Source organism: Dendrobates tinctorius, unplaced genomic scaffold (assembly GCF_039654945.1).
Source record: "Dendrobates tinctorius isolate UK_male_01 unplaced genomic scaffold, ASM3965494v1 ptg000241l, whole genome shotgun sequence".
In the NCBI taxonomy this organism is placed as follows: domain Eukaryota; kingdom Metazoa; phylum Chordata; class Amphibia; order Anura; family Dendrobatidae; genus Dendrobates; species Dendrobates tinctorius.
In genome coordinates, this window is record NW_027361908.1 from 23,695,752 (window position 1) to 23,719,998 (window position 24,247).

At 46.4% G+C, this 24,247-nt stretch overlaps 1 protein-coding gene across 1 annotated transcript in view; it reads right to left on the reverse strand.

Annotated features, from left to right (window-relative positions):
• Positions 1-24,247, reverse strand: part of MGAT4C (MGAT4 family member C) — a 325,261-nt gene that overhangs the window by 26,143 nt on the left and 274,871 nt on the right. Inside the window, exon 3 of the mRNA XM_073556997.1 lies at positions 15,677-15,826. Coding sequence (XP_073413098.1) covers positions 15,677-15,775 — 99 coding nt within the window. The 5' untranslated portion in view covers positions 15,776-15,826. The remainder of the gene's footprint in view (positions 1-15,676; positions 15,827-24,247) is intronic.

Consider the following 24,247-nt stretch of genomic DNA (forward strand, 5'->3'; position numbering starts at 1 on the left):
TCAGACGGTGTTAGGCCCAGTATGGATTGCAAGTGATTGCACATAGGTTAGAAAGGGTACCGTATCCCCAGATAACATGTATGGATAGCGTACACATTCAAAATATATGTCTATACATCAGGAGGCAGGCTCAGACGGTGTTAGGCCCAGTATGGATTGCACGTGATTGCACAAAGGTTAGAAAGGGTACCGTATCCCCAGATAACATGTATGGATAGCGTACACATTCAAAATATATGTCTATACATCAGGAGGCAGGCTCAGACGGTGTTAGGCCCAGTATGGATTGCACGTGATTGCACAAAGGTTAGAAAGGGTACCGTTTCCCCGGATAACATGTATGGATAGCGTACACATTCAAAATATATGTCTATACATCAGGAGGCAGGCTCAGACGGTGTTAGGCCCAGTATGGATTGCACGTGATTGCACAAAGGTTAGAAAGGGTACCGTTTCCCCGGATAACATGTATGGATAGCGTACACATTCAAAATATATGTCTATACATCAGGAGGCAGGCTCAGACGGTGTTAGGCCCAGTATGGATTGCACGTGATTGCACAAAGGTTAGAAAGGGTACCGTTTCCCCGGATAACATGTATGGATAGCGTACACATTCAAAATATATGTCTATACATCAGGAGGCAGGCTCAGACGGTGTCAGGCACAGTATGGATTTGACGGCCCAGACTACACAGCGGAGGAGCAGGGAGAGGTAAAGATTGCAAATGCTGGGGCCCTGCCCAAGCAAGGGGGGCCCACTCGTGGGCTTCGGTACTGGCACTGGGCCCCTCATAGTACGGCGGTGTGTCTGACGGCGGGTGTGCACCACCACCGTCAGATACACTTGATTGCACTATGAAGGACCCTGTACCAGTGCCCGCGCCCAAGAGTCGGCCTACCCACCTGTCCAGGGCAACGGCACTCGCACGGTGTCGTGCGCTAGGTGGTGACCCCGGCCATGGGGGGGGAGGCAGCACAGTTAGGGAGTTTTAGAAAGTGGCATATGTTGATGTTGGACATTCAGCTGATGCAAAAGGTGAAATAGGTCAAGTCCCAGGAAGAGGTGGACCAAAGCAAGCCATTTTTCTGTCACCCTATGTGTCATCAGAGGAAGGTGGGACAAAATCCTTGGAAAACCATGCGTGGTTCATTTTAATGAAGGTTAGATCATCCACATTTTGGGTTGACAGACGGGTCCTTTTTTCTGTCAGGATTGATCCAGCTGCACTGAAGACTCTTTCCGATAGCACACTTGCAGCTGGGCAAGCGAGCTCCTGTAAGGCATATTGTGCCAATTCAGGCCAGGGGTCCAGTTTAGCGGCCCAATAGTCAAAGGGGAATGACCTGTGTGGGAGAACATCGATATGGGAGGAAAAGTAGTTTGTAACCATAGTTGACAACTGCTGTCTCCTGTCACTTTCCATCGATGCAGTATTACCAGTTGTGTGAGCGGTACTTGAAAAATCAGTCCACAACATTGTCATGAAACCCCTGTCTCCAATGCCACTTCTGCTGTGTGCACCACGAACACCTCTGCCAAGCTGCCCCCGGCCCGTACGGCTCGTGTGAGAACCATCACCGCTGCTGTGTGCTGGGAATGCCTCAAGCAACCGATTTACCAGAGTTGCTTGTTTATTAGCCAATATTAGGTCAAGGTTCTCCTGTGGCATGATGTTTTGTAATTTGCCTTTATAGCGTGGATCTAGGATGCTGGCCAACCAGTAGTCGTTATCGTTCATCATTTTGGCAATGCGTGGGTCCCTTTTTAGGATCTGCAAGGCATAATCTGACATGTGGGCCAATGTTCCCGGTGTCAATGATGCACTGCGAGTGCTGGTTGGAGGAGCACTTTCTGGCAAATCCACATCCCTCCAGTCACGCACAAACCCTGTACCAGACCTTGCCACGCCAACATTTTCACTTGCCCCACGAGATGCATCCTCCTCCCCTAAGTAATCATCCCCATCATCATCCTCCTCCTCCTCTTCTTCCTCCAACTCGTCCAGGAGAGGTCCCTGAGCAGACAATGGCTGAATGTCATCAAGGATTCCCTCCACCTCTTCCTCCTCATCAACATTGGCTGCAGACGCCTGCTCCTTAAGGTGCGTCAAAGTTTGCATGAGCAGACGCATAAGTGGGATGCTCATGCTTAGGATGGCGTCGTCTGCGCTTACCAGCCGTGTGCATTCCTCAAAACACTGAAGGACTTTACAGAGGTCTTTCAGCTTCGACCACTGCACACCTGTCAACTCCATGTCTGCTCTCAAAGTGCCTGGCCGTGTATCCTCCCACAAATGCATTATGGCCTGCCTCTGCTCGCACAGCCGCTCCACCATGTGCAGGGTGGAGTTCCACCTTGTTGCAATGTCGATAATGAGGCGGTGGTTGGGAAGGTGGAGCAATCGCTGCAGCTTCTGCATACGAACGGAGTGTACAGGCGACCGGCGGATGTGCGCGCACAGTCTTCGCACCTTCTGGAGCAGGGCTGTTATCTCTGGATAATTTTTGAGGAAGCACTGCACCACCAGGTTCAAGGTGTGAGCCAAGCAAGGTATATGGCTGAGTTTTGAAAGGGCTATGGCTGCCACAAAATTACGGCCGTTATCACTAACTACCTTGCCTGCCTCAAGATGTACACTGCCCAGCCATGACTCAGTTTGTCGCTTCAAGTACTCGGCCAGCACCTCGGCGGTGTGTCTGTTGCCCAAACACATCATCTGCAACACAGCCTGCTGACGCTTTCCACTAGCTGCTCGATAGGGGGACACATCGTGTGCAACAGTGGCAGCTGCAGATGGAGTGCTCGTACGACTGCGCTCTGTGGACGAGCTTTCGCTTCTGGAGGAGGAGGAGGAGGAGGGTCGAACGCCTACAGCCAATTGTTTCCTATACCGTGGGCTAGGCAGCACTGTCCCACCACCGCTGTCCCCTGTGGACCCTGCATCCACCACATTAACCCAGTGCGCAGTGATGGACACGTAACAGCCCTGGCCATGCCGACTGGACCATGCATCAGTTGTGAGGTGCACCTTTCCGCTCACTGACTGCTTGAGTGCATGTACAATGCGGTCTTTCACATGATGGTGGAGGGCTGGGATGGCTTTGCGAGAGAAGAAGTGGCGACTGGGTAGGTCATAGCGTGGTACTGCATAGGCCATGAGTTCGCGGAAAGCTGTGCTTTCCACCAACCGAAAGGGCATCATCTCAAACGAGATTAGTTTGGCAATGTGGGCGTTCAAACCCAGTGTACGCGGATGAGAGACTGAGTACTTTCTTGACCTACTCATAGTGTCTGGGAGGGTGAGCTGGACTTGAGAGCTGCATATGGTGGAAGTAGCGGTGGACAGGGCAGACTGAGAGAGGGTTGATGATGGTGATGGAGTTGGTGTTCTTTCTGATGGCCTAGAATCAGTCTTTCGTTGATATAACAGTGGGATTCCCTGACTGCTGTGGCCTTGCAACGACACCTCAACATTTGCTGCTGTGCTAACCGGTGGGCTTACAGTGGGGGAAACAATGTAGCGTTGCTGACTACCTTCGTTGTGATCAGTTGCACATGTGGCACTTGAGGTTTGGTGTTGTGTCCACGCTTGCAAGTGCATGCTGGTTAAATGTCTAAGCATGCAACTGGTATTCAAATTTTTCAGATTTTTCCCTCGGCTAAAGGTCTTTGCGCACTTCTTACAGATAACCTTGGCCTGATCATGAGGATTTTGGTCAAAAAAGTGCCACACTGCACTCTTCCTACTTTGGCAGACATTTTGCGGCCTAGCACGCTGTGATCTTTTTACCCTCTGGACAAGCTGTCCAGCAACTCTTTTGATGTTTGGAACCTGACTTTGGAGTGCTCCGGGCCTGCCAGATAACAGCTGTTGCGATGTCGATGTCTGCTGTGGATGCTCCTCATCTGAGCTATTGGAAGCAGCTCCCTCTTCCCCCAATGGATGCCAATCTGGGTCAACAACTGGGTCATCCATCACCTCCTCTTCTATGTCATGTGCACCTTCCTCTGTGTCACCGTGTATGGTCGTATAGTGTGTGGGAAGGGGCACCTGAGTCTCATCAGGGTCAGAATCTGGCTCTGTACACTGCAAGGACAATGTAGTGCTCTGAGTGAATGTACCAGCAGAATCATCCATCAGCGGCTGTGCATCAGTGCACTCCATGTCAGATTCATCTTGGCCTGGGTAATTCACCATTTGACTTGATAATCCAGGCATGGTATGTGAAAACAGCTCCATGGAGTAATCAGTAGTATGGCCTCCGTCATCCTTCAATCTTGGTTGGGGTGAAGGACACAAGGAAAGGTGTGGTTCATGATCATGAGCCTCCAATGACGACTCAGTGCTTTTACTTTTTACAACTGAAGAAGAGGAGGCGATAGAGCTGGAGGCTGAGTCAGCAATGTAAGACAAAACTTTTTCCTAATGCTCTGGCTTTAAAAGCGGTTTGCCAACTCCTAGAAAACTAAGCGTTCGAGGCCTTATGTAGCCAGACGATGACGCAGGCTCAACACCTCCTGCATTCGGTCCTATTTTGCTCTTGCCACTACCATCAGATCCACCACCAACACCATCATTACCAGCTGCCAACCCCCGCCCAATTCCACGGCCTCTTCCACCAGCCTTCCTCATTTTTGGTAGAAATGTAGACAAAATCCAACAAACTATATAGTAATGTAAAACAAGGTACAAGGTGTCTATAGGACAGGGGAGATTTTGAATTTCTGCAGACACTTGTGGACACTGGACACTTTTGGATTGCGTGAGGCCCACTGATATCTGAGCGCTATGTGACAGGCTCGATGGCACAGTTGTGACCAAAGTGACTAGAGGATAAGGGAGATTTTGAATTTCTGCACACACTTGTGGACACTGGACACTTTTGGATTGTGTGAGGCCCAATGAATATCTGAGCGCTATGTGACAGGCTCGATGGCACAGCTGTGACCAAAGTGACTAGAGGATAAGGGAGATTTTGAATTTCTGCACACACTTGTGGACACTGGACACTTTTGGATTGTGTGAGGCCCAATGAATATCTGAGCGCTATGTGACAGGCTCGATGGCACAGCTGTGACCAAAGTGACTAGAGGATAAGGGAGAGTTTGAATTTCTGCACACACTTGTGGACACTGGACACTTTTGGATTGTGTGAGGCCCAATGAATATCTGAGCGCTATGTGACAGTCTCGATGGCACAGCTGTGACCAAAGTGACTAGAGGATAAGGGAGATTTTGAATTTCTGCACACACTTGTGGACACTGGACACTTTTGGATTGTGTGAGGCCCAATGAATATCTGAGCGCTATGTGACAGGCTCGATGGTACAGCTGTGACCAAAGTGACTAGAGGATAAGGGAGATTTTGAATTTCTGCACACACTTGTGGACACTGGACACTTTTGGATTGTGTGAGGCCCAATGAATATCTGAGCGCTGTATGACAGGCTCGATGGCACAGCTGTGACCAAAGTGACTAGAGGATAAGGGAGATTTTGAATTTCTGCACACACTTGTGGACACTGGACACTTTTGGATTGTGTGAGGCCCAATGAATATCTGAACGCTATGTGACAGGCTCGATGGCACAGCTGTGACCAAAGTGACTAGAGGATAAGGGAGATTTTGAATTTCTGCACACACTTGTGGACACTGGACACTTTTGGATTGTGTGAGGCCCAATGAATATCTGAGCGCTATGTGACAGGCTCGATGGCACAGCTGTGACCAAAGTGACTAGAGGATAAGGGAGATTTTGAATTTCTGCACACACTTGTGGACACTGGACACTTTTGGATTGTGTGAGGCCCAATGAATATCTGAGCGCTATGTGACAGGCTCGATGGCACAGCTGTGACCAAAGTGACTAGAGGATAAGGGAGATTTTGAATTTCTGCACACACTTGTGGACACTGGACACTTTTGGATTGTGTGAGGCCCAATGAATATCTGAGCGCTATGTGACAGGCTCGATGGCACAGCTCTGACCAAAGTGACTAGAGGATAAGGGAGATTTTGAATTTCTGCACACACTTGTGGACACTGGACACTTTTCTATTGTGTGAGGCCCACTGATATCTGAGCGCTGTGACAGGCTCGATGGCACAGCTGTGACCAAAGTGACTAGAGGATAAGGGAGATTTTGAATTTCTGCACACACTTGTGGACACTGGACACTTTTGGATTGTGTGAGGCCCAATGAATATCTGAGCGCTATGTGACAGGCTCGATGGCACAGCTGTGACCAAAGTGACTAGAGGATAAGGGAGATTTTGAATTTCTGCACACACTTGTGGACACTGGACACTTTTGGATTGTGTGAGGCCCAATGAATATCTGAGCGCTATGTGACAGGCTCGATGGCACAGCTGTGACCAAAGTGACTAGAGGATAAGGGAGATTTTGAATTTCTGCACACACTTGTGGACACTGGACACTTTTGGATTGTGTGAGGCCCACTGATATCTGAGCGCTATGTCACAGGCTCGATGGCACAGCTGTGACAAAAGTGACTAGAGGATAAGGGAGATTGGATTGCTTTTAAAAAAGCAGTTTGCAGAGCAGTGGGTAAACAGCAATGCCAGCCTGTCAGGAAGCCTTAAAAGGCAGCCCAACAACCAACACCACTGATGCACCACAATATAGCCTCCCCTTGCACTGCACACACAGTGACTGGTGTGTTGTGCAGGCCAAATCGCTGGCAGCAGAAGCAGTTTTTTTTTCTTCTCAGCAGGACAAAAAAAAAAATTGGGATTGCTTTTAAAAAAGCAGTTTGCGGAGCAGTGGGTAAACAGCAATGCAGGAATGTCAGGAAGCCTTAGAAGGCAGCCCAACAACCAACACCACTGATACACCACTATATAGCCTCCCCTTGCACTGCACACACAGTGACTGGTGTGTTGTGCAGGCCAAATCGCTAGCAGCAGAAGCAGTTTTTTTGTCTTCTTCCCTGCCTAACGCTCTCCCTACAGAATCAGCAGCAACCTCTCCCTATACTGAGATCGGCAGAAGTAAGATGGCGGTCGGCGTGCACGCCCTTTTATACCCCCTGTGACGCCCACCAAAGCAAGCCAATCACTTGCATGCCCTTCTGAAAGATGGTGGTGACCCCTGCCTATGTCATCACGTTGCCCACAGTGTCCGTGGATCCTGATTGGCTGAAAAGGAGCGCTAAACAAACTTTTGAAACGCGACTTTGGCGCGTAAGTCGCCGACCTCATCCTAGGGTCGGGTTTCGTTTCATGAAACCCGACTTTGCCAAAAGTCGGCGACTTTTGAAATTTTTTGACCCGTTTCGCTCAACTCTAGTGGTGGCTAATTATTTTATTTTTCTCTTTTCCTTTAACAGCCTTCACAGCGTGCTCCCGACTCTGACGGTGAGGATGGAGGGATTCATGTGGACCACCTCATCGATCTTATTAGAGAAAGGGAGCCGCTTTGGAATATGGCTGACCGCCGGCATGCTGATTTAATTGTGACCCGACGGCTCTGGGAGGAAATCTGTTCCCTCCTTGTGGACCGCTGGGAGGACCTTGAAGCTCGGGCCCAGATTCAAGAGCGTAAGTATATACATTTCCCGTTGCTTGATGTCAAGCAGTGTTTCCCGAACTCCAGTCCTCGTGGTACCCACGGGTCATGTTTTCAGGATTTCCTTTTGAGCAACACTATGGAAATCCTGAAAACATGACCCGTTGGGAACCACGAGGACTGGAGTTTGTGAAACACTGATGTTGTATACTAACCACTTTGTGCTTTCTCGTTTCAGGGGAGAGAATTGTGAAGCGGTGGCGGTCTGTGAGGGATGGCTTCAAGAAGGAGTTCAGTAAAGAGATGCGGGCCCCGAGTGGATCTGGAGGACGCAGGAGCAAGTACAAGTACGGACGAGCCCTGTTGTTCCTTCGGGCAACAATGTTTTAGACAAAGTATTTCACCTTTTACCAATAGTTGTGTATCTTGTTGGGGATTTCCTAACAATGTACACAACTTTTGGTAAAAGGTGAAAGACTGCCTAAAACACAACCAGGTACACAACTGTGGTCAAGGTAAAAATAGTTAAACCACGACAAGATAGACGACAAGATAGCCAACTTTGTTTGGAAAAGGTATATACTGTTGGTACAGAAGGTACACAACTTTGGTTAAGGGCAGAAATTTATCAAACTCTGTCATCCTGCCAGTCTATTTTGCCTTGAGGTGACATAAAGTATTGTGCAAAATTGTCCCTCATTCGTGACACCGTCACAGAACTTCTATTGGTAATGTTCTGGTAATCTTGCAAGGTGGTTTCTTCAGCGGTGTCCTCAATGGAAATGGGTTCCTTGCACATAACAAAATTGTGGAGTACCACACAAGCTTTGATCACCTCGTCCACAGTTTCTGTCTTGAGGTTGATCGCAGTCAATAGGACACGCCATTTGGCTGTCAGAATACCAAAGGAGCCTTCCAACATTCTTCTTGCTCTTGTTAGCCGGTAATTAAAAATGCGTTTTTTTCTTGTCAATCCTCTGCTACAGTAGGGTTTCAAAAGGTGTTCTGACAGCTGGAATGCTTCATCCCCTACACAGACAAAAGGCATAGGTGGACCAGATGTTTGCGGCAGCGGTCTAGGGGATGGGAACTGGAAGATGTTTCCATACAGTTTACGCCCCATGGCAGACAATTTGAAAGCTTGAGAGTCATTGGAGCGGCCATAGGCCCCAATATCAAAAGCAATAAATTTGTATTCCGCGTCAGCGATGGCCATGAGGACAATGGAGAAATATTTCATGTAATTGAAATATTCCGATCCCGATGCTGCTGGCTTTACAATGCAGATATGATTCCCATTCACAGCGCCCAAGCAGTTCGGAAATTGACATATCTGTAGAAACTTTTCAGAAATTTCAATCCACCTGTCTGTTGTGGGCTCTGGTAAAAACTCTTCAACTAAGGAGTCCCACAGTGCACGGCATGTGTACTTCACTATTCCAGATATGGTTGAAATCCTGAGTCTGTGCTGGAAATGCAGTGACGAAAGGGATTCTCCAGTTGCAAGAAATCTGTGGGAAATTAAAAAACAATAAATTAGTTACAAATCACAGCATTACATACCAAAACTCAGCTATAACACTTGGAGATACAAACTACCACCAACAAGATTGCAGTGAAAGTGTGCTCTGATGCGAGCATATCCAATAAATGTGGCTTACCTTAAAGTCACCATCAGACGCTCTGCGGGTGAAATGGAGAAGCGGCAATGGGTGTCTGATTTTCTTATGAGGTGTGCAATGCGCTCTACCAAGTAATCAAAATTCTCCATTTTCATCCGAACATGTCCAAAAAATTTCTCTGGGTTTCGTCTAAGGTCCATGCAGAGTGTAGAATAGACCCCACACATCATTCTCTTGGCTGTGATGGGGTGGATCCACAAACGGCGTCGCTGAAGCCTGATGCGCTGCTGTCTTGCTCTCCTTCTCCAGAACAATCACCCTCAAAAGGTTCGCCTCCGCTGTAAAATCCGCCACATTCTTCAAAATATTTGCAATCACAACATCCATCTTCGCCAGTCACTTGCTCTTCTCTCCAACATGCAGTTTCTCCTTTACAACCTGTCAAAGATGGGCTGTAGGAACACGGTATATATAGATTTCAGCAGCCAATCCTGTTTCGAAGCCCCCAATGGGCGTTTTTAAAAACCGGATCCGGCGTAATCCGGCGGAAAACGGATGGAAAAACGGATGACATGGATGAGATGGATCCGGTTTTTGGTCTGACGACCAAGATGGATCCGGCAGGAAACCGGATCTGTCACATCAGGTTTTACATAACATTTGCCGGATCCGGCGCTCTGGCGCGATGCCGGATCGCACCTGACGGCGAAAAACTGATGTGTGAAAGTAGCCTTAGTCTCCGGAGCTGCTCTCTGCTGGCTAGCATGGATTGCTATAGCTGGATCAGGGGTGGCAGCAGAAGCAGCAGCAACCAAACCGACAGTGCTAGCCTGAGCAAGATGCTGGGATCAACATCTTTGCTGAGCAGGACCCTTTGCGGCTGGGACTGACTGGAAGACTGCAGAAAGCAAGGCTTGAGATTCCTCCTGTGCAGGGGCTGGAATCCGACGCCTAACAATATCTATAATCTGGTATCTTACTCCAGGAGAATTCCAAGTTCTTAAAAGTAAATATGCTGTTCAGGACTATGAGCCAGACATTAATCTGCATGAAAATCTTCCTCCAGGGCTTTTTTTAAGTTAAAAGGGGGATGGATTAACAGTGTGATATGTCATGGCTACTCTCTGCTTTCCTGATCTCTCTGCAGAGCTGTGTTTGATTAAAACTAACAAAATATTGGTAACATAGTGAAATAAGGAGAGCAAAGAATGCACAGCACTCTATGCCTTATCTATTTACTGTACAGTATATAATTTCCTTGCAATGTTTTCATTTCTTGTTCTGTCCAGATGTCATTGTGTCCCAGAATTCCAAGCGGAGGAATTTCACAGACCGCCATATTGGGACACCCAAGTGATGGCTGTCTCAATATGGAAACTGCTGCTGGTACCAACCTATTGCGCAGTACCACCAGCGGAACACCATTGCACCACACACACACACACTATATGCCATACGCACCACACACACACACACACACTCTCTCACAAACTCACACACACTCTCACACTTACACTCACATTAACCCTCACACACTCACTCTCACATTAACCCTCACACACTCACTCTCACATTAACCCTCACACACTCACTCTCACATTAACCCTCACACACTCACTCTCACATTAACACTCACATACTCATTTTCACACACATACACATTGTCACCCTCACACGCACACACTTACACTCTCACACACTCTCACACTCACGCAGCCTCTTGCACGGTACCACCAGCGGAACACTGTCACACTGAGCCTTCGCAAATTACACGCAGGTGCAGTGAATCATTCGGCTGATCCCAGTGGCAGATGCGTGATGTGTCTACAGGCCAAGGAAGCCGGTAACATTAAAGGGGTTTTCCCCGGAACGAAAGTTCATTTTAAGATTGTCTGTGTCTGACCATGTACGGAGCATAGCACATCTCCTGGGCAGGGGAGGAAGCAAAAGACAATACTGACATTACAGTAGGGGATCACAGAGGATTCATTTTGTGAGGTAAAATATTTCACTGACTGTTTTTAAACATTATTTTACCTCACAAAATGTATCCTCTGCGTTCTCCTGCTGTAATGTCAGTATTGTCTTTTGCTTCCACCCCTGCCCAGGAGATGTGGTATGTTCTGTACACAGTCAGACACAGGGGTGAGAGAGACAGAGCACAGAGGGAGAAAGTTCAAATGGGACAGCACATGAGGGGAGAACACAGCACAGGAAGGAGACAGACAGAAGACAAGGGGGATAGCACATGGGATAGCCATGTCAAAGAAGAGAGCACAGACGGGAGAAGTCAGCACATGGGGAAAGAGAGTGGATAGATGGGTGAGCACATGGGATGTAGAGATTCTCAACGCTGCAAAGACTGCCCCCATCTTGACATTACCACCCTCCCGATGCGATAGCATCGGGCTTCCATCTAGTATTTAAAATAAGCCCTGAAGGCAGATTGTAGATTTGTGGTCTTATGACCTACATGCCCATATAAACAGCTAAGAAGAATTGATCCTACTGACAAATTCCCTTTAAGAGTAGCTCAGTTGCAGAGGTGTATCTAGGTTTTCTGGCACCCAGGGCAAGAATTCAGTTTGGCGCCCCCCCACTCTCCCAAGCACACATGCGATTTGCACAATTAGTCATGTACCGACGAGCTGCTCTTCCTAATGCTATCAATGTTCAGTGAAAAACTGAGAGAAGCAGGAAGAGAAGCTTGTTGTCACAGGACCATAAGTATGAAAATCGCATATGCGTGAAGTGTCCATGTGATGACTACTGGAACCTGCAGAGCTGAATCCTGACATTACAGGCTTCTGAATTCTCACAACTAATGCACTGCATACTTTTTAGGGGTCTCCCTTGCCGGCGGCAAGAATGCATGGCCATATCAGTCCAAGCATGTGATTTTTATGCTATTGGCCACATCCCGACTAGATGTGCTTGGCCTCGCTCTGTTAATTTTCATTGAGTGAGGCCACACATGTCTAATTATTAACATTAGTATATAGCAAATTGGTTTGGATATATATTACAAAGAGTATTAAAACTTAACTTTTAATCACAAGTTTAAAACCTGTATAGTGAAATAAATGGTGCCATAACATAAAATAATAGTGCCTGTGCAGAAGTGCCAATAAAAACAAATTGTATGAGACGCCTTATTTTATCCAGATAATAAACGGAATATTTCTCTTTTTTGTGTCTATATGTGACCAGGTATTATTATTCCAAATACATTAACCATATACCATCTCAGCATATATAATGACACTTTTTTAGTTCTTACAGTATCCAATTTAGGAAGCTATTACGTTTCTTGTTTCCATTTCAAACCTTTAAGAACAGTTATAGAGACAAGGCGAATCAATAAGGAGAAAATTATTTCTCCAACTCCAATATATCTATATTATAGCCGCATATTTTAGGTCAAAATGAATCATAAAAAGCACCCATGGAGTCCAGTGTAATATATTGCCTTATGTTCCACAATATTACTGCCTATTAAATACTCTCATGGTGCAATAATAATATGACATTATACTCATCTCATGTGTATTAGTCCTATACACCGATGCCTGTATATGCGCTCTTGTAAAGGGGGCCCCCACTCTTAGCATATCCTAATGCCCGCATTCATCTGGGCGGCCTTTTTCATACACCGTTCTCCCAACGCGTTTCATCTATTCAGGACTCATCAGGGGAGTTTATGGAGTTCAATTAGACACAATCCAGGCTAATTATTAACATCCAGGTGACAATTATGTTAAACATTTTAGGTCCCAGATTGGACCTTCATCAGAACTGATTCAGACAACGGTTCTATATTCTGCCTTGTGTAATGACACCTTAGTGAGACAAAATGCCTGAATTTTGTCCTGGGCTTTGTGTGCAGCAGTGCATATGAGGAGTGCAACCTCCGTCACTGTGGATGAGCAAGTGTTATTATAAGGCTCCCAAATAAAAATATCTGCTGTATGCTGAGCCCCTAAATAAATAATTGCCCCTCACTATATTGTCTGCACAAAATGTGACCCCATGCTGCCTCTCTAATGGTACCTACCCTTCACACTGACCTCTCATTTCAATACTGGGACCCCTTTTCACACTGCTCTCTCACACTGTGTCCTCCCTATAGGGCCCTGCCTCTTTACTGTACCTTTTCATCACACTCCCCCTCTTTTGTATACTGTACTCTCCTGGCTGTAACCTTACTCTGTCCCCCCATGCTATACCCCCACAACTCAGTCTCTATTTTGTGCTCACTCACTTATCTCCCCCTTTCTGTCTCGTCACACTTATTCCCCTCCATCCTCATACTGTCTCTTCTCACATCCCCCTGTTCACCATACTGTCTCCTTATATATTGTATTTACCCCCTCACTCTTTATACTGCCTGCTCACACATACCCCTGACTCCAAATACTATGTCTGCACACATCCCATCACCCTCACTCCGCATACTGTGTCCATATACATTTTTCCCATCACTCCTCATACTGTGTCCGCATACATTCCCCCATACTGTCTGCACTCATCCCCCCACTCAGCATACTGTCTGCATCCATCCCCCCTGCCAGTTGCACCAGGGACACATGCCTCAGCTGCCCCCCACTAGATACGCCTCTGCTCAGGTGACTGATAACTGCCTGAGTATTGAGGTTGTCATGTACTCTGAAATCTGAGTCAAGCGACACTTCCCACTTCATTCAGTCCTTTCCAGGTGCCTGATTATCTGATTAGCTACTTCAGATTGCTATCCAGAAATAATCTACTATTACCAAGTTCAGTCCTGCAAATCCTAGAGAATAAATGATACTTGGTTTACTCATAAATTACAGATAATCATTGTGAGGCCCAGTAGGGGAACGCTTTGCAATCAGCTTAATGTCATGGGACTTTTCTAGCAAGTGAATATTATTCAAAGCAGCAAACCCCCAAAATAGTGACTTAGTATTGTGATAAATATATTTGATTACAAGGTAGATATTATGTAGCATAACTATTATTATTGTCTAATTCTTAGGCTAGTTTCACACTTGCTTTTTTTTGCAGCGCGTTTTTCCCGCAAAAAAACGCATTGAAAAAACGCATACATAAGCATACAACTGCTGCGTTTTTTTCAAGCATTTTTATGAGCATGCATGAAAAAAACGCAGCGTTTTTATGCGTTTGTATGCGTTTTTAGCGCGTTTTTACCGCGTTTGCGTTTTTTTCCAACATTTTTAGGTGGCCCCTCACACTACCCAAACCATGACTTTACTAACCCTAACCCTAACCCTAACCCTGACCCTAACCCTAACCCTAACCCTGACCCTAACCCTTAACCAAATCATACTTAACCCTAACCCAAACCCTAAACCCTAACTAACCCTAACCCTAACCCTAACCCTGACCCTAACCCTAACCCTAACCCTGACCCTAACCCTAACCCTAACCCTAACCCTGACCCTAACCCTAACCCTAACCCTGACCCTAACCCTTAACAAAACCATACTTAACCCTAACCCTGACCCTAACCCTAACCCTAACCCTAACCCTGACCCTAACCCTTAACCAAACCATACTTAACCCTAATCCTGACCCTAACCCTGACCCTAACCCTAACCCTAACCCTAACCCTGACCCTAACCCTTAACAAAACCATACTTAACCCTAATCCTGACCCTAACCCTGACCCTAACCCTTAACAAAACCATACTTAACCCTAACCCTGACCCTAACCCTAACCCTGACCCTAACCCTAACCCTAACCCTGACCCTAACCCTAACCCTAACCCTGACCCTAACCCTTAACCAAACCATACTTAACCCTAATCCTGACCCTAACCCTGACCCTAATCCTTAACAAAACCATACTTAACCCTAACCCTGACCCTAACCCTAACCCTGACCTTAACCCTTAACAAAACCATACTTAACCCTAATCCTGACCCTAACCCTGACCCTAACCCTTAACCAAACCATACTTAACCCTAACCCTGACCCAAAACCCAACCCTAACCCTGACCCTGACCCTAACCCTAACCCTAAACCCCCTTAACTAACCCTAACTCTAACCCAAACCCCTAAATTCCATGGTTAAAAAAAAAAAACGCATATGCAAAAAAACGCTTACATGAGCATGCCAGTGCGCACATATGCGCATCCATAGGCTATAATGGCCATTTTTAGCGCAAAACGTGCGCATATGTGCGCATGCGCTTTTTTGCAGGGCCAAAAAATGCAACATGATGCGTCTGGAAAATCCAATCGCACACCCCAAAAAAACGCAGCGCATGAAAATCGCATACATGCGCTTACAAGCGCGCAGGTATGCGCACCCATGTTAAATATAGGGGAAAAAACGCATGCGCAGGTTAGCGTTTTTTTCCAGCGCTAAAAAACGCAAATGTGAAACCAGCCTTAGACAGCTGAAACAGGCTATTTTTTAAATTTATAACTAGATATCCTTATAAGTGAATTGCAAGCAATGTCAAGTTAATAACACTTACAAAGATCAAAATGGCAGAAAAATGCATTACTCCTTACCATAACATATTCATCTTCAATGTATAAATTCATAAAGAGCAGGCAAAAGATTAGAACCCCAAGGACTGGTAATGCTGATCGTTTTCGAAAACATCTCATTTTATCCAGATATTTCGATTCAGTCGTTGTATGAATAAATGCATATATTTCCTAATAGAAGAAAAAACATTTAATGGGTTGTTTGGCTTTATCACTTGTTAACTTAATAAAATATATAACTACTAGCTGAAGAGCCCGGCATTTGCCTGGGCATAGTAACCAACTGTGGTTAGTTATAACAAATTATAATGATTATATTGCACATAAAAACATTTCACATCATATATTCAACACTACAGATTTGCAACACAAATTAACTAAACGATTACCCAAGTATTGATAGTATTTTATTTTCAACTCATTCAAGATTTTTGGTTTTTCCTTTCTGTGCAAAGATGAACAGATTTTTGGCAGTTCCTACTCTTGAACACACCATGTAAAGTTGAACATGAGAAAAGCATAGAGATTGCAAATCGATCCCTACTACTTAAATCGATCCCTATTACTTTCAAGGACTGTCCCTGAGCATTGTTAATGGACATTGCAAATAGCAGTTGAACTGGAAACTGGAGGCGTTTAAAATCAAAAAACAAATCAGATGGAATGAGTGGAATTCTTGGAATGAAAATGTCCTCTCCTTTGGCACATCCTGTTTCTGAGCTGTGTATCTAACCCTATCCTGTGTGATAATGTCTGCTGAGCTGTGTACCTAATCCTATCGTGTTTTACTGACTGCTCAGCCATCTATCTAATCCTATCCCGTGTGATACTGACTGCAAAGCAGTGTATCTAATCCTATCCTGTGTGATACCGTCTGCTGAGCTGTGTATCTAACCCTATCCTGTGTGATACTGACGGCTGAGCTGTGTACCTAATCCTATCCTGTGTGATACTGACTGCTGAGCCGTGTATCTAATCCTATCATGTGTGTTACTGACTGCTCAGCAGTGTATCTATTCCTATCCTGTGTGATACTGACTGCTGAGCTGTGTATCTAATCCTATTCTGTGTGATACTGTCTGCTGAGCCGTGTATCTAATAGTATTCTGTGTGATACTGTGTGCTGAGCTGTGTATCTAATCCTATCCTGTGTGATACTGTCTGCTCAGCCATGTATCTATTCCTATCCTGTGTGATACTGACTGCTGAGCCGTGTATCTATTCCTATCCTGTGTGATACTGACTGCTGAGCTTTGTATCTAATCCTATCCTGTGTGATACTGACTGCTGAGCCGTGTATCTAATCCTATCCTGTGTGATACTGACTGCTGAGCCGTGTATCTAATCCTATCCTGTGTGATACTGACTGTTGAGCTGTGTATCTAATCCTATCCTATGTGATACTGGGCTCCCCCTGCAATCTGTGTCAGAGGGTGGTATGTTTTGGCACGGTAATAAATTGTGTTATTTCCAGCTTTACAGAAGGACAATAACACCATAGAAATGATAAGAATAATAGGCCTCATTTACCACAACTGTCTACAAAGAAAACTGTTGCTAATAGCAACCAATCGCAGCTCATTTTTCATCTTTTAAACAGCTCTGGGACAGCGTGGCGAGTTTTGAGTGGGGACTTTTGTGTTTCGACTTTTATGTGGTGAGGTTGGTGTATGGGTTGTGAAATGTGTGCTGAGGGTGGTATATGTGTTGAAGCACGTGGTAGTGTGTGGCGCATTTTTTGTGTGTGTTCATATCCCCGTGTGTGGTGAGTATCCCATGTCAGGACCCCACCTTAGCAGCTGTACGGTATATACTCTTTGGCACCATCGCTCTCATTCTTTAAGTCCCTCTTGTTCACATCTGGCAGCTGTCAATTTGCCTCCAACACTTTTCCTTTCACTTTTTCCCCATTATGTACCTAGGGGCAAATTTGTTTGGTGAATTGGAATGCGCAGGGTTAAAATTTCGCCTCACAAAATAGCCTATGACGATCTCAGGGTCCAGATGTGTGACTGTGCAAAATTTTGTGGCTGTAGCTGCGACGGTGCAGATGCTAATCCCGGACATACACACATACATACAAATCCATGCAAAGAGAAGAGGTCGCACTCATAGAGATGGAAGTTTCACTGATTTATTGACATATCATGAACATGTCAAGTCGGGGGAGTGACATAAGGAGTACAAGAAAGGCTGACAATGGCCGTTTTGTGCTGCTCGAGCGCTTCAACGGGTCAAACAGTGGGGGGAAGTGCCGGGTTCATATGGAAATCACATCACTCCGTACCTCCTCCCTCCACAGCTGCTGTCTAAGTGACATTAGTGAATTAAAAACATGCTGAGATGCGTTACAACATACATAAACATAAATACAACTTACTGCACAAGCAGAAAAATGGTTACATTGAGAGATAAATTACAATGCATATTCATATATCGAAGACTACTGTTATTTTCATATATTGAAAACTACTATTTTTTTCTTTTTCTTATGGAAAACATCTACAATCATACAGTATGTATCCAGAGACCAAACTGTCTCACTATTAATGTACTGAACCATTACTATACTCACAAAAAAAAAAATGAAATGAAAAAAATGAAAAATGTAAATAGTGTGCAACTTAATATCTGTTTTTTTAGGATTCTCATAAACTACTATGTAACTGCATAGCTGTATCTTATTATGGATGAACACAATAATGGACTATCAATGACAAATCTCAATCATAGCGGACAAAAACCGCTGCACCAAAAACGCACAATGTATATGCACCTGCATAGCTGTATCTTATTATGGATGAACACAATAATGGACTATCAATGACAAATCTCAATCATAGCGGACAGAAACCGCTGCACTGAAAACGCACAATGTATATGTGCACGTATACTATACAAACAAAAAACAAGTCACTAGACGATTCAAATGCTACAAGAGAGAAAACCCACCAAATTCAAAAAGATGTCTTTGTCTCAAATATGTGGAAGTTCATCAAAGCTACAATAAGAGACTCCAGAAAAAAGTACCAACCAGAAAAGCCACATGTATACATGTGTGACCTAGTTCTCCTATCAACTTCAAGGGAAATGAGGGAAAATATGAACTCCTTCATAAAAAAACAGCCATGTCTAGGGATGAGCGAAACGGGTCGAAAAATTTCAAAAGTCGCTGACTTTTGGCAAAGTCGGGTTTCATGAAACGAAACCCGACCCTAGGATGAGGTCGGCCACGAGGTCGGCGACTTACGCGCCAAAGTCGCGTTTCAAAAGTTTGTTTTGCGCTCTTTTTCAGCCAATCAGGATCCACGGACACTGTGGGCAACGTGATGACATAGGCACGGGTCACCACCATCTTTCAGAAGGGCATGCAAGTGATTGGCTTGCTTTGGTGGGCGTCACAGGGGGTATAAAAGGGCGTGCACGCCGACCGCCATCTTACTTCTGCCGATCTCAGTATAGGGAGAGGTTGCTGCTGATTCTGTAGGGAGAGCGTTAGGCAGGGAAGAAGACAAAAAAACTGCTTCTGCTGCTAGCGATTTGGCCTGCACAACACACCAGTCACTGTGTGTGCAGTGCAAGGGGAGGCTATATTGTGGTGTATCAGTGGTGTTGGTTGATGGGCTGCCTTTTAAGGCTTCCTGACAGGCTGGCATTGCTGTTTACCCACTGCTCTGCAAACTGCTTTTTTAAAAGCAATCCAATCTCCCTTATCCTCTAGTCACTTTTGTCACAGCTGTGCCATCGAGCCTGTGACATAGCGCTCAGATATCAGTGGGCCTCACACAATCCAAAAGTGTCCAGTGTCCACAAGTGTCTGCAGAAATTCAAAATCTCCCTTATCCTCTAGTCACTTTTGTCACAGCTGTGCCATCGAGCCTGTGACATAGCGCTCAGATATCAGTGGGCCTCACACAATCCAAAAGTGTCCAGTGTCCACAAGTGTCTGCAGAAATTCAAAATCTCCCTTATCCTCTAGTCACTTTTGTCACAGCTGTGCCATCGAGCCTGTGACATAGCGCTCAGATATTCAGTGGGCCTCACACAATCCAAAAGTGTCCAGTGTCCACAAGTGTCTGCAGAAATTCAAAATCTCCCTTATCCTCTCGTCACTTTTGTCACAGCTGTGCCATCGAGCCTGTAACATAGCGCTCAGATATCAGTGGGCCTCACACAATCCAAAAGTGTCCAGTGTCCACAAGTGTCTGCAGAAATTCAAAATCTCCCTTATCCTCTCGTCACTTTTGTCACAGCTGTGCCATCGAGCCTGTGACATAGCGCTCAGATATCAGTAGGCCTCACACAATCCAAAAGTGTCCAGTGCCCACAAGTGTCTGCAGAAATTCAAAATCTCCCTTATCCTCTCGTCACTTTTGTCACAGCTGTGCCATCGAGCCTGTGACATAGCGCTCAGATATCAGTGGGCCTCACACAATCCAAAAGTGTCCAGTGTCCACAAGTGTCTGCTGAAATTCAAAATCTCACTTATCCTCTAGTCACTTTGGTCACAGCTGTGCCATCGAGCCTGTCACATAGCGCTCAGATATTTATTGGGCCTCACACAATCCAAAAGTGTCCAGTGTCCACAAGTGTCTGCTGAAATTCAAAATCTCACTTATCCTCTAGTCACTTTGGTCACAGCTCTGCCATCGAGCCTGTTACATAGCGCTCAGATATTCATTGGGCCTCACACAATCCAAAAGTGTCCAGTGTCCACAAGTGTCTGCTGAAATTCAAAATCTCACTTATCCTCTAGTCACTTTGGTCACAGCTGTGCCATCGAGCCTGTCACATAGCGCTCAGATATTCATTGGGCCTCACACAATCCAAAAGTGTCCAGTGTCCACAAGTGTCTGCTGAAATTCAAAATCTCACTTATCCTCTAGTCACTTTGGTCACAGCTGTGCCATCGAGCCTGTCACATTGCGCTCAGATATTCATTGGGCCTCACACAATCCAAAAGTGTCCAGTGTCCACTAGTGTGAGCAGAAATTCAAAATCTCCCCTGTCCAATAGACACCTTGTACCTTGTTTTACATTACTATATAGTTTGTTTGATTTTGTCTACATTTTTACCAAAAATGAGGAAGGCTGGTGGAAGAGGCCGTGGAATTGGGCGGGGGTTGGCAGCTGGTAATGATGGTGTTGGTGGTGGATCTGATGGTAGTGGCAAGGGCAAAATAGGACCGAATGCAGGAGGTGTTGAGCCTGCGTCATCGTCTGGCTCCATAAGGCTTCGAAGGCTTAGTTTTCTAGGAGTTGGCAAACCGCTTTTAAAGCCAGAGCATCAGGAAAAAGTTTTGTCTTACATTGCTGACTCAGCCTCCAGCTCTATCGCCTCCTCTTCTTCAGTTGTAAAAAGTAAAAGCACTGAGTCGTCATTGGAGGCTCATGTTCATGAACCACACCTTTCCTTGTGTCCTTCACCCCAACCAAGCTTGAAGGATGACGCAGGCCATACTACTGATTACTCCATGGAGCTGTTTTCACATACCATGCCTGGATTATCAAGTGAAATGGTGAATTACCCAGGCCAAGATGAATCTGACATGGAGTGCACTGATGCACAGCCGCTGATGGATGATTCTGCTGGTACATTCACTCAGAGCACTACATTGTCCTCGCAGTGTACAGAGCCAGATTCTGACCCTGATGAGACTCAGGTGCCCCTTCCCGCACACTATACTACCATACACGGTGACACAGAGGAAGGTGCACATGACATTGAAGAGGAGGTGATGGATGACCCAGGTGTTGACCCAGATTGGCATCCATTGGGGGAAGAGGGTGCCGCTGCCAATAGCTCAGAAGAGGAGGAGGAGCATCCACCGCAGGCATCGACATCGCAACAGCTATTATCTGGCAGGCACGGAGCAGTCCAAAAACGGGTTACAAAAAGCCGAAAAGTTGCTGGACTGCTTGGCCAGACGGTCAAAATATCACAGCGTGCAAGGGCGCAAAATGTCTTCCATAGTAGAAATAGTGCAGTGTGGCACTTTTTTGAACAAAATCCTAATGATCAGGCCAAGATTATCTGTAAGAAGTGCGCAAAGACCTTTAGCCGAGGGAAAAATCTGAAAAATTTGAATACCAGTTGCATGCTTAGACATTTAACCACCATGCACTTGCAAGCGTGGACACAACACCAAACCTCATGTGCAACTGATCACAACGAAGGTAGTCAGCAACGCTACATTGGTTCCCCCACTGTAAGCCTACCGGTTAGCACAGCAGCAAATGTTGAGGTGTCGTTGCAAGGCCACAGCAGTCAGGGAATCCCACTGTTATATCAAAGAAAGACTGATTCTAGGCCATCAGAAAGAACACCAACTCCATCACCATCATCAACCCTCTCTCAGGCCGCCCTGTCCACCGCTACTTCCACCATATGCAGCTCTCAAGTCCAGCTCACCCTCCCAGACACTATGAGTAGGTCAAGAAAGTACTCAGTCTCTCATCCGCGTACACTGGGTTTGAACGCCCACATTGCCAAACTAATCTCGTTTGAGATGATGCCCTTTCGGTTGGTGGAAAGCACAGCTTTCCGCGAACTCATGGCCTATGCAGTACCACGCTATGACCTACCCAGTCACCACTTCTTCTCTCGCAAAGCCATCCCAGCCCTCCACCATCATGTGAAAGACCGCATTGTCCATGCACTCAAGCAGTCAGTGAGCGGAAAGGTGCACCTCACAACTGATGCATGGTCCAGTTGGCATGGCCAGGGCCGTTACGTGTCCATCACTGCGCACTGGGTTAATGTGGTGGATGCAGGGTCCACAGGGGACAGCGGTGGTGGGACAGTGCTGCCTAGCCCACGGTATAGGAAACAGTTGGCTGTAGGCGTTCGACCCTCCTCCTCCTCCTCCTCCAGAAGCGAAAGCTCGTCCACAGAGCGCAGTCGTACGAGCACTCCATCTGCAGCTGCCACTGTTGCACACGATGTGTCCCCCTATCGAGCAGCTAGTGGAAAGCGTCAGCAGGCTGTGTTGCAGATGATGTGTTTGGGCAACAGACACACCGCCGAGGTGCTGGCCGAGTACTTGAAGCGACAAACTGAGTCATGGCTGGGCAGTGTACATCTTGAGGCAGGCAAGGTAGTTAGTGATAACGGCCGTAATTTTGTGGCAGCCATAGCCCTTTCAAAACTCAGCCATATACCTTGCTTGGCTCACACCTTGAACCTGGTGGTGCAGTGCTTCCTCAAAAATTATCCGGAGTTAACAGCCCTGCTCCAGAAGGTGCGAAGACTGTGCGCGCACATCCGCCGGTCGCCTGTACACTCCGTTCGTATGCAGAAGCTGCAGCGATTGCTCCACCTTCCCAACCACCGCCTCATTATCGACATTGCAACAAGGTGGAACTCCTCTTGCACATGGTGGAGCGGCTGTGCGAGCAGAGGCAGGCCATAATGCATTTGTGGGAGGATACACGGCCAGGCACTTTGAGAGCAGACATGGAGTTGACAGGTGTGCAGTGGTCAAAGCTGAAAGACCTCTGTAAAGTCCTTCAGTGTTTTGAGGAATGCACACGGCTGGTAAGCGCAGACGACGCCATCCTAAGCATGAGCATCCCACTTATGCGTCTGCTCATGCAAACTTTGACGCACCTTAAGGAGCAGGCGTCTGCAGCCAATGTTGATGAGGAGGAAGAGGAGGAGGGAATCCTTGATGACATTCAGCCATTGTCTGCTCAGGGACCTCTCCTGGACGAGGTGGAGGAAGAAGAGGAGGAGGAGGAGGATGATGGGGATGATTACTTAGGGGAGGAGGATGCATCTCGTGGGGCAAGTGAAAATGTTGGCGTGGCAAGGTCTGGTACAGGGTTTGTGCGTGACTGGAGGGATGTGGATTTGCCAGAAAGTGCTCCTCCAACCAGCACTCGCAGTGCATCATTGACACCGGGAACATTGGCCCACATGTCAGATTATGCCTTGCAGATCCTAAAAAGGGACCCACGCATTGCCAAAATGATGAACGATGACGACTACTGGTTGGCCAACATCCTGGATCCACGCTATAAAGGCAAATTACAAAACATCATGCCACAGGAGAACCTTGACCTAATATTGGCTAATAAACAAGCAACTCTGGTAAATCGGTTGCTTGAGGCATTCCCAGCACACAGCAGCGGTGATGGTTCTTACACGAGCCGTACGGGCCGGGGGCAGCTTGGCAGAGGTGTTCGTGGTGCACACAGCAGAAGTGGCGTTGGAGACAGGGGTTTCATGACAATGTTGTGGACTGATTTTTCAAGTACTGCTCACACAACTGGTAATACTGCATCGATGGAAAGTGACAGGAGACAGCAGTTGTCAACTATGGTTACAAACTACTTTTCCTCCCATATCGATGTTCTCCCACACAGGTCATTCCCCTTTGACTATTGGGCCGCTAAACTGGACACCTGGCCTGAATTGGCACAATATGCCTTACAGGAGCTCGCTTGCCCAGCTGCAAGTGTGCTATCGGAAAGAGTCTTCAGTGCAGCTGGATCAATCCTGACAGAAAAAAGGACCCGTCTGTTAACCCAAAATGTGGATGATCTAACCTTCATTAAAATGAACCACACATGGGTTTCCAAGGATTTTGT